Genomic DNA, 11,465 nt, shown 5'->3' with positions numbered 1-11,465 from the left:
AAAGAAAGGCCAAGAGCCAGTCTTTGAACACAAGGCCCTTTGCCGAGACAAAGGACGGCCAGGTGAACACTGGCCTGGTTGTGAAAACCACCCAGAGAGACCAGTTTCAGTTCCCATTGGTCAAGTCTGACCTATGACTGATGACATCACCGGAAGAAACAACAACGAGGTTATTACGGGGAAAAACAACACGAACGGGTGGTAGGCAAACAGGCGGGGATCCAGACAGGGGAACAGGTTCACGGGAAACTAAAACAAAAGGAAACAATTAGAAACGAAAATACATCATGCGATTAAACAAGCATGAGCAAAAGGGACCAAAGACACGGTTCCACGTAAATGCGAAGACAGTCTGGCGCCGAGTATGTCCCACATCCGGCTCTTTAAGCTGCAGGCGTTGATAGGGGAATCAGCAACAGCTGTGCAGGGCCACGCCTTCCAGCTCCAGACAAACACCACAGAAGGGAAGACACATGCATGGAAAAACAGGCAGAGGGAGCACAAGCACACAAACACAAGCACAAAAGGAAGGAGGGGAGGACTGCCAGGAATGGAAACCTGACAGGACCTTCTGACCCGGTCTGTATGTAGGAGCCAATCTCTGACTCCTGGGGGAAGTGAACTGGGGACCCCGGGAAGAGGACGGAGAAGGCCTGCTGGATGACGATGAGAGGCCTTGCCTCGGTGCAGACCTGGACAAACTCCCGGGTATCCTTAGTCATGGTTCTCCACCAGAAGTGACGGTGAAGGACAGAGAGGGTCCCTGTGACTCCGGGATGGCAGGGAGGTCAAGAGGAATGCCCCCACTGGAGTACCTGGGAGCGAACACTGGCAGGGACAAACAGATGCCCCAGTATACCACCGCCGGGGTCAGGGTCAGTGCGTTACGCTTCCCTCACCGTAGTCTCTATCTCCCAGGTGAGGGCGGCCATAACGCAGGAAGGGGGTATGATGTGGTCTGAACCGGCTTCGTCCTCTTCAGCTTGTCCAAACTGTGGGGACAGGACATCTGGATCACAGGAGTTTGCTCCAACGCTGCCTCCATCACTTAGTTTGAGTTCAAGTGTTTGAAAGTGTTAGAAAACAAACAAATCTCATCTTCAGCCTCTTATCCTGGATCAGATCGCAGGCGCAGCAGCTCCAGCAGGGACCCCAAACTTCCCTTTCCTGGGTCACATTAACCAGCTCTAACTGGGGGATCCTGAGGCGTTCCCAGGCCAGTGTGGAGATCTAATCCCTCCACCTGGTCCTGGGTCTTCCCCGAGGCCTCCTCCCAGCTGGACGTGCCTGGAACACCTCCCTAGGGAGGCGCCCAGGGTTCATCCTTACCAGATGATCCTGAACCACCTCAACTGGCTCCTTTCAACGCAAAGGAGCAGCGGCTCTTCTCCGAGTTTATGGTAGAACAATGTTATAAAAACAGAAAGATCTACAAGAAGGAGTCAGCAGAGAGGTCTCACAGCAATCAAGGGGAATTTATTGACTCAAGTATTAACAAACTCATCACCGAGTTCCAAGATCCACAATACCAAAGTGTCTCTTAACAGAACTTCCCGTCTTATACCGATGTTCGTGTGCTGACAACGTTTGCACGCCCCATCAGGTCTTTCCAATAAACACTCAGTACATTTACCATCAGTGGCGTCTACTTGGTGTCCACACGTCATCATGCCCAAATACTATGTCCCCAGTACACGGTGACCTCGTCCTGTTTTACACTTTCTCAATCATGTTTCTTCCACATATCCCTCCTGTGAGGGTTTTAACCCTCATTAAAGTGTTAACGTTAGAAATCAATTCACCATCCGCTGCTCATGCAGGTGAAAAACCTCCGGCCTTCATTTCGTCATCATTCTTGATCATCTCTTCATTCTGTGGAGGAGAAAAGTCCCGCATCGTCCCCATGGCCTCTGTTTTGACACACATAGATAACGGGCGACTGCGCCGGGCGCGAGCAACGGCTGCATTGATTTCCTCACGGTAATCTTTTAGCATGTGATGCAAATTAACCAGTGATAAAACATTTGTAAATGAAACTATAAAAAACTGTAAATGATTAAACTGTAACACTGTAAATTATAACTGCAATCATGATATAGTGTTATTACCTGTAAAGCTATCAACTAAGTTATAAATGTAGTGTAAGCCTGAGCAACTGTGGATTAGCGCTGGCCTGCGTTGTGCAGTTGTGTTAAATCATGTTTTGATTAGAATAAAAATGAATCTTAATCTAACTGAGTATAATGACTGACTTTCCTGACTCTCAACTATGTGATCTGGTGATTATAACCATCTAATCTGTGTGTGTGTTTACACCCACCATACCATCTCCCTCCTGAAGTCACTATATGTGATTTACCTTGATTGTCTTATTACCATAAAGCCTGTAACTCTTCTCTAGTGTATGATTATGATGTAACCTTTATAATGCGACTTACACTCTAATATTGGACAGCATACACATATGAAATACATGAACATTCTTCATTCATCATTCATTCATCTTCAGCCTCTTGTCCCTGTCGGGGTCGTGGGGGGCTGGAGCCGATCCCAGCTGACATCGGGGGTGAGGCGGGGTAGAGACGTGCAGAGAGAGACAACCATTCACACCTACGGGCTATTTTAGAGTCATCAATTAACCATAACACCTGCACGTCTTTGGACTGTGGGAGGAAACCCACGTAGACACGGGGAGAACATGCAAACTCCGCACAGAAAGGCCCAGGCCGGGATGCGAACCTGTAACCTTCTGAGGCGACAGTGCTAAACACTACACCACCGGTCATAAACATCGCCCATCATCAGTCCTGGAAGTCGCCGACTCCGCCAATACCAAGATTCAGTGGTGCAATATTTCAGCGTGAGAGGACGTCTCATGGCACAGTCCTGATGAGCTCTCTCTCAGTTGGTTTGTGTCCATTTCAACATCCTCCTTCCTGCTCCGACAGAGAGAAAGAAAGAATCAGAAACCATGTAGAGATTCCAGATTTCATCTGCCCTGGGTAGTGCTTCAGTTGACCAACTCCAGTTGAGCCATTTGTAGTCTTGTGTCTTCCACTGCCCGCTTATACAACATTCCCTGGATCCACCTTTGCAGTATGGGTATGATGCAACAGCGTAGGGATGCTACAATAATTAACACTATGGAAATGATCGCAATAGCTTTTACACATAACGCTCCCCACGCTCCGGCTATTGCTTCTAGTCCTCTCCACTCACGTGCGTCTCTGCCAGCAGTTTTAGTTATTTCAGCCCGCAGCTTCTTTGATTGGTTCATAGCTTTAATCTCATCTCGGCCTTAAACTCGTATGGAATTCCTCGTCCTCTAACATCCAAATACGCTTCCCTGTCCTCCATTAGACTTCTTCTCACTCGTGTCTTTCATTATCTACTTCCATGATCCATCAACACAACGCCTCTCACACTAGCGGCACGCATTTTACTGCCCCATGGTCCCACACTGACGCTCCTAACTTATCTGACATCCACGCACATTGTACTGGTAAATGTGAATATTCCTTTTTCCTTGAGAAGCCTCCTCACGCTGCTTTCCCCCCAAGATATCAGATCTCTTTTTCTTTGCTACCCATTTGTGTATTTTAACGTCTAAACCTTGTAATTGCATTTCAAGTTTCGGAGACAGCCCACCGCTCACTGTCTCATGATGTATTCAAACCCTTTTGCATTCTGAACTGTGTTGATCAGACCTCTTGATCGTACTACAGGATGTCTGGGCTGCTACCTGTGAGAAACAAGAGTGTGAAAAGACACCTTGAAGAGGGGGTCAAAGGATGTAATACACATTCAAGGGGTGGGCTTTCCCTCAGGTATACATGTTCAAGTTTCCTAATGCTCACGGTCTTTCTTCATTTCCAACCGCTCGCATGTTGATTGACCTTTTCTTTGCAAAGAAAATAAAACTTTGTCAGCCGGCAAGAGTTCGTTATTTCATTCTTCACCAAGAGCAGAAACTTTCCACGACAATTGCACATAACTTGCCTACTTTCATCTTTGAGGATTTCTGAAATGGTCGCCTCTCTTCTTTCTGCCGAACCTTAATCTCCCTCCTGTTACCACCTCTGTCCTATGGTGTTCGGTCCCTTCTAACTTCTCTGGTACCTCTGCGTCCGTCACCCTTCCTACATTTATGTCTCCCCGTATAGCACTCATTTGGGTTTGTCCAGTTATTTTCATAAAGGCTTTGTGGTCATAATTTGGTTCCTATTGTTAACTTGTATTGTCAGTTCCTGCCCTTTAATTATGCTGATCTGACACTGATCTAACCCCCATCAGCTGCCTTCTTCTCCTCCGTCTATACCACACAGGTTTGTCTCCCCCACTTTCAAATGCACAATGTACTCATGTTTCTGATCTCATTCATTCATTCATCTTCAACCGCTTATCCCGGGGTCGGGGTCGCGGGGGGCTGGAGCCGATCCCAGCTGACATCGGGCGTGAGGCGGGGTCCACCATGGACAGGACGCCAGTCTATCACAGGACACATAGAGACGAACAGAGACAGACAACCATTCACACCTACGGGTGATTTAGAGTCATCAATGAACCGAACACCTGCACGTCTTTGGACTGTGGGAGGAAACCGGAGAACCCGGAGAAAACCCACGCAGACACGGGGACAACATGCAAACTCCACACAGAAGGGCCCCAGCCGGGATTCAAACCAGGAACCCTCTCGCTGTGAGGCGACAGTGCTACCCACTACACTTTCTGATCTGGCCTTGTAAATCGCTCTGGACGTATTATTTTTATCTTCCCAAAGTTGCAAGACTCTGACTTTTCTTTCGCATTTTTATGCTTTCCTGCGTTAGACGCTCAAATGGGTTCGTACATTTATTTCTATCTGACAATGCTGGCAGGTGGCACAGAGCGTTTAGTTTTGCATCATACTCATCTGTTTTAGACTGGTGGATCCCCGTCTGGGGCTGGATCGCCTCTTCCTCGTCTCTGACTCCTTCTTTCTGTGGGCTCTCGCTTGTCGGTACCTGGCTCGGCACGGTTCTGCTCTCCACAGTCATCATACTCTGAACACACAGAGTCAGTTTTACCACATTTCTCATGTCCCACTTCTGCCGTTGGGTTCCCTTCATCCTTGATTCGCGTTTTTGTGCAGTGGTTCAGATGATACCACGTGGTGCTCCCTTCGACCTGGACAGCTGTCGGCGTGGCTCTGACCACCTGGTACGGTCCTTCCCAACGCTGTTGATGCCACTTCCTCTGGAACACCTTGATCTAGACAGAGTCTCCTGGTTTCACTGGCGACTCCTTCTTCTGCTCCAGGCTCTCCTCTCGTGCTCTTTCCTGTGTGTAGATAGTTCTATGGATCATAGTTAGATATTTCATATATGCTTTCAGCTCATTTTGCAATTGTTCAAGCGGTGGTCCTTTTAAAAGAACCCCTTAGCTGCGGTGCTCGCGAGGTCGACCTGTTAGCATTTCATGCAGTGTTAAATGCGTTATCCTATGCGTTTGCATGCGATTGCTCATTAGTGCTAGTGGCAAAGCATCTACCCAGTTCAGCTTAGTGGCGGCACAAATTTTGTTTAGCTTAGCCTTCAGGGTTTCATTTACCCGCTCAACCATTCATTGGCTTTGCGGATGATACACTGCTCCTAAACGCTGTTTGATTCTCAGCTGTTGTAGGATACCTTTTGCAACTTTCTGCACAAACGCAGACCCATCGTCAGAGCTGATTTCTGATGGAATCCCAAATCGCGGGATTACTTACTTGGTTGATTACTTGATTTTATCGTATCGACATAGTCCATAACTAGATGTTTAAAAGGACCTTCTGGTACTGGAATATGTCCGACAGGTGTTTTCACACCTTTCTTTACATTATTTTGAGCACATACTTCACATTGGTTTAACACCTCGTTCACCATTGCTTGCATATCAGGCGACCATTAGCCTTGTTGTTGAGTTTTCTTCATCACTTTCCCCCTTGCACAGTGATATAGACTGTGCACTTCAGAAATCAACATGGACAACAACGTCACTGGGGCCACCAACAAACCGTCTTGTGAACAATACCCCTTCTTCACTCATTGTTGGTGGCTGGGGAACCTCTGGCCACTGTTGGTATTCTCCATTTGTCTGTCTGTCCTGTGCTCCTTCATGGTATACATCTATGTCTTCCTCCAAGTCTTGTATTTGGGATCGATTCAATTCTCTGTGTAGGTCAGTGACTGCAGTATCCAGGTTCTGCCAGTAGGACCGTCCTGCTTTGCTTGCATCTAGGTCCTTGTAGCAGTCCAATATGGATGTCCTTTTCCCTGTGCTACAGGATTTTGGCACCAGGCCTAATTGGCAATTAGCTCCTTTTGGAGTTTGGTCCGTGATGTCACTCACACCTTGTCTCTGTGTTATCATACTGTCGGGGGTCCTGGTGTGCGAGTCGCGTACAGGGCCGTGTGTCGCCACTGTTGTTGGTGTTTGTGCCTTGAGCAGGTCAAAGTGTCCAGTAAATTTGACCGTGCCAGCTAGGCTGGGGTAGATTCCTGCAGCCTGCTGTTTGAACGCTTCTTTTTTCATTTGACTGGGATTTATCACGTTCTCTCTGAATTTTTCTCTGTGTCTTTCACCTTCTGTTTTGAACAAGTTCAACATTTTTAATTCAAGCTCTCTTTTTCCTTTCCTTTTTTTACTCCCATCTTTTGGTTTGTAGTATTTTATTTGTCCCTCCATGTCCTCGCAGGCTCCAGCTTTAAATGTGCCCTCCTTCGGCCACGGTGCAGGCATTTTTCCCGTGCGCTTTGCCCATTTCTTTGCTAATCTTTGGATATCCTTATTGTATTCTGGGTATTTGGCCCCCGTTATCTCAATTGGTCCTGAATCCATTGTTGTGTTGCTGAGTTATTATGGCAATGCTAATATTTGATAGCACTTTTGCAGAGGTGAATGCTATTTCTATGTTGTACTGTCAGTAAGTTTAGGCCTAGCTTACCTTGGTTATGCAAAGCTTGTCTTTAGTGGTATTTGAAATCAATTGAACCGTTAATTATTTAGCTTCAATGCTAGCTAGTTTAGCCTTAGCTATATTGGTTATGTTTAGCTAGGCTATGGCAGTACCCACAGTCTAATTTCATATGCTAGTTTTGTTTGTTTTTTTGTTTGTTTTTATGCTAATTAGCTTAGCCTTAGCTATGCTAGTTATGCTAAGTTCGTCTATGATTATACCCAAAGTTTAATTTAATGTGCTAGGTTTTTAGCTCAATGCTAATTTAGTGGCGTCTACTTTGTGTCCAGACGTCATCGTGCCCAAATACACTTCTATTGTCTTCTAAACCAAATGTTCTTCTCAGGCCTCTGTCCCAAGTACACGGTGACCTCGCCCTGTCATTCACTTTCTCAATCATGTTTTCTTCCACAAGCACAAGATCTTCTTCTTCTAGTTCTGTTGTTCTACACTCACAGAGACCTTCACTGGTAAAACCTTCACTTCTTCATTAGTGCCAATGACTGGAAACAGTCTCTCAGTGAAAGTGTGTGTGAAGGTGTGTATGTGTGTGTTGGTGTCAGGATCAGAGAACCACAGTTTTCCTCCGTTCCAGTCCAGGTTCACTCTGATCCTCTGGAGCCGCTTCTTTAATCCGAGAACAGTGTCTGGATCTGATGGGGAGATTGCTTCGTATTCACCTTTATAAAACATTAGTGTCCATAATCCAAACTCTATGTCTCCCTTCCTCTGAACGGACTCTGCTGACACTCCAAGTGACCAGTACTCACTGTCTCCAACCTCGACCTCCCAGCTGTGAGTCCCTGAGTCAAAGCCCTCAGAGCCCAGGACAGACCTGTGAAAACACATCCTCTCTGGATACTCAGGAAGCTGCTGTTCCTCCCCTAGTCTCACTCTGGTCAGATCTTCATACAGGATGAGTTCTGGATTAGAAGTGTTTGGGTCCAGAACCACAGGAGTGTAGGAGACCATGTCCTTCATCTTGTTCCAGATGTTGAAGGTCAGGTTGCCCAGGTGTTTGGCCTCGTCTATCAGAGCTCCTGAGAGCAGCTGTGGATCCTCCAGCAGGGGGCGCAGCTGGACTCGCTCCACTGCAGCCTTGTAGTTGTGCAGGAATGAGACGTCTTCAGCTCTCAGCTCCTCCTCTGTGGCTCTGACTGTGTCTGAAAGAGCTGCTATCTCTCTGCTCACAGCCTCCGTCTTCTCCTTCATCCTCCGACTCTTCTGCTCCTCTTCCTCCCTCAGTGCACCCATCCTGGCCTCCTCTTCCTCGTCTAGAAACTGGTGAAGCTTCTTAAACTGCTCCTTAATCTGCGTCTCTGTGCGTCGGGCCTGGACCTTCACGTGTTCGGCTGTTCGATCACACTCGTCTTTAACTCGTTCAAAAACCTTTAACTTCTCCTTTAAGGGCTCCAGAGTTTCCTGAAGCTCCTTCTTGTGTTGTCGTGCAGCTTCATCGATGGGTCTGAATCTGTGGCCGGTGTGTTTTTCTGAGTCTCTGCAGACGACACACACCGGCTGCTGATGGTCCAGACAGAAGAGTTTGAGTTTCTCAGAGTGCAGACTGCAGAGAGCCTCTGAAGACCTCTGATCTCTCTCCTGCAGGAAACTCTCACACAGGTTCTTTAAAGACAAGTTAGAAGGTGGATCACTCCTTGAAGATCTTCTCTTACAAAGTGGACACTCTCGTGTTGGTTTGCCTCTCCACCAGCTCTGCACACAGTCTCTACAGAAGCTGTGGCTGCATGACAGAACAACAGGGTCTTTAAAGACTTCATGACAGACAGAACAGCAGAGATCTGCCTCTGATCTTGAAGCCATTTTGTCTCTGAGTGAAGCAGCAAACACAGACGGCTCAGCCACTTCCTGTTCCCTGAAACTTACGTTCACTTTGAGTCTCTGTTCTTTAAAACTCTCGTTCAGTTTGTGGATTCAGCAGCTGGTTGGAGTGGTAGTGTCCCAGTGTTCCCAGTGTTCCCTCCTGTAGACGTCCTCTCTCAGTGGAAGTGCTGGTTTTAGTCTGAAGGTGAATCTATCGTCCGTCTCTCTGTCTGTGTGTGTGTGTGTGTGTGTGTGTGTTGCTGTCGTCTCAGCGAGGCAGAGTAAAAACCTGTTCTCCTGGTTGGTGAGTCGGCTGATGGGTGGAGTTTTATGCAGTTGTCCCCATTTGACTCTGTATGTAAGTAGGTCATTCACACTAGACTGTGAGTTTCAGATGTGTATTAATGTGGATGGAAAAGTAAAACAGTCCATATGATCAGAATAGATTATTTTTGGGCTTGCGACGGACGGTTCCCTGCAGAAGTTCAGCATGTTGAACTCTGGGCTGCGGCTGCTTCATCCCCCGACCATGCGGCGGTCTATTCAGTGGATGGTTAATGAGGTTTAAAGCAGCTGTGCTCAACATTCAGATCCTTAATGAAGCAGGAAACCAGTGTTTTCTATGTAAAGATACAGTGGAGTCACCTTTCACCTTTAAACTGGGATTCGTCAGTCGATATGTTCAGCTGATATTTCCTGATCCAATCATAAACAATGTGACGCTACCATCGGTTCGTGAAATACTGTCCTGAAGCCTTGTAGTTTCCGCCGACACTTCCTGAATGATTGGTTCATTAGTCAAAAACATCATCACTTGTGTACCATATTCTCTTAGGGCGTTTCGGCCTTCTCTCACAAGACGCCCTCTTCGGTGGCTGGCCCACCACAGGCTGATCAAACCTGGGCTTGTGTCACACTCGAGGCATCCTGTGGCCATCTGGCAGCCCAAACGGTCTCCTTTCTCTTCAGCCACAACCAAAGACTGCTCCTTTCGGCAACACTTGCTAACTCCTTGATGGTCTTCCGTTGAGTCTGCCCTCTGATGCCGACCTCCTTCAGCAGCCTTATTGTAGAACTGGCTACAAATCCCCTACAGCCGTCCTCAAATGGGCGCACCTTAACGCTCCAGCCCCGATCCTCTGCATCAGCTGCTGAGTCGGCATACCGCAGGCTCTGTCTTGCGTATGCTTCATCGATGGCCTCCTCCCACGGTACTGTCAATTCAATGATGAAGACACGTTGACAGGATTTGGAGCAGAGGACCAGGTCTGTGCGCAGGTTGGTCACTGCAATTTCCGGTGGGAAGGTAAGCCTCAGGCCTAGGTCAGATGTAAATTAGTTAGAGAGGGTATGTTGATCATATGTTGCTCTAATGATGAAACTAACACAGTGGGCCTCCATGCTCCACATTTCACTCCAGGTGATTTTCCTCCTCTCCACACCTTCCCGTTTCATCCAGAGGCCTTGCTTGGATTGAGAGACTGCAGTGGCACGTCTGGCTACTTCTTCCGGGTGGCGCACCACCTCCACCACCAGCTGCCGACGTTCAGAAGGAGTTGCCTTCTGCCATGTGGATTTCGTTGTTCGTAGTCCTGGGCCCTGTCTTCCTTCTTGAACTTTTCCCACTATGTGTCAGTGTCTTAGAGTAACCTTCAAGACAAGACAAAAGAAAGGCCAAGAGCCTGTCTTTGAACACAAGGCTCTTTGCCGTGACAACGGGCGGTTAGGTGAACACTGTTGCCCCTCATCTCACACCTGGGTGTGAAAACCACCCAGAGAGACCAGTTTCAGCTCCCATTGGTCAAGTCTGAACTATGACTGATGACATCACCAGGTTGAACTGCCTCGAGTAAACAGGGGCTCGGTACAAAAGCGTGAGTGACTTCCTCTCCCTGTTAACTACTGGGTGCACATCGTACACACCGACTACCACTCTTTAAACTGCAACTTCAGATTGCAAAGATTAAAAAACCCGTTAACATGCTTTCTTTGTTCAAAAGGAACAAAGGAATGCATTCCTCCTTGCGTGCACCATCCACTCACTCAAACACACACACTTTGTCTTGATTATTTGGTTTCTTGGTGCCCCGTGTGAGGTGGCCCTAAACTCGTGTTTGGCTTTTATGATGTCCCCATCTTGGTTTTTTGAAACCACAAGTATTCAAATCTAGATGAGAGGGTGGAGCTAAGTTAGCAACTAGTGCTAGCTCAGTTAGCAAAGTACAAAACTAAACAGCTGAATCCTTTTTGTCTTTTAGTTCAACCGATCGCCAAAGACATTTTTAGAAAGTGACCAAAATGTTACAGTAAAGTGAAAACACACTGTGAGGGGGTCAAAGTCCTGAGACTTTAACACAAACAAACAAAAACAAGTACACTTGATATGTTTGAATGTCCACAGTTGCCGTGGATACACATTACTAAATCTCTGTCCTGGTTGACAGGTGGCTGTGTAGCCCCGCCCTAAAGCATCCCCTGTTTATGGTCTATTTGACTCTAAATGGACCATCATTGACTAAATGAACTTCATGCTGTAGTGAAGAAGACTTGAAACTAGAGACTGAGACATGAACTCATTAGGAAAATGTTTACTGAGAGAATAATCCAAGAGAGAAGTTAAGTTTCATTTTACTTCTATACAATCACACTTCTTTATGGAACTTTAAGG

At 47.1% G+C, this 11,465-nt stretch overlaps 1 protein-coding gene across 1 annotated transcript; it reads right to left on the bottom strand.

The window, feature by feature from the left end:
• Nucleotides 1–7,408: 7,408 nt before the first annotated feature.
• Nucleotides 7,409–8,809, bottom strand: LOC310947878 (nuclear factor 7, ovary-like; the record flags this gene model as incomplete). The annotated part of the gene is made up of 1 exon (XM_083914850.1): nucleotides 7,409–8,809. The coding sequence occupies exon 1, from the start codon at nucleotides 8,795–8,797 to the stop codon at nucleotides 7,409–7,411; it is 1,389 nt and encodes a 462-aa protein (XP_083770976.1). The 5' UTR covers nucleotides 8,798–8,809.
• Between the last annotated feature and the right edge of the window lie 2,656 nt (nucleotides 8,810–11,465).

This window comes from Echiichthys vipera, assembly GCF_963691815.1.
Source record: "Echiichthys vipera genome assembly, chromosome: 6".
Lineage (NCBI taxonomy): Eukaryota > Metazoa > Chordata > Actinopteri > Perciformes > Trachinidae > Echiichthys > Echiichthys vipera.
Note: the sequence above shows the minus strand (reverse complement) of the source record. Positions and strands in the feature narration are given on the sequence as shown.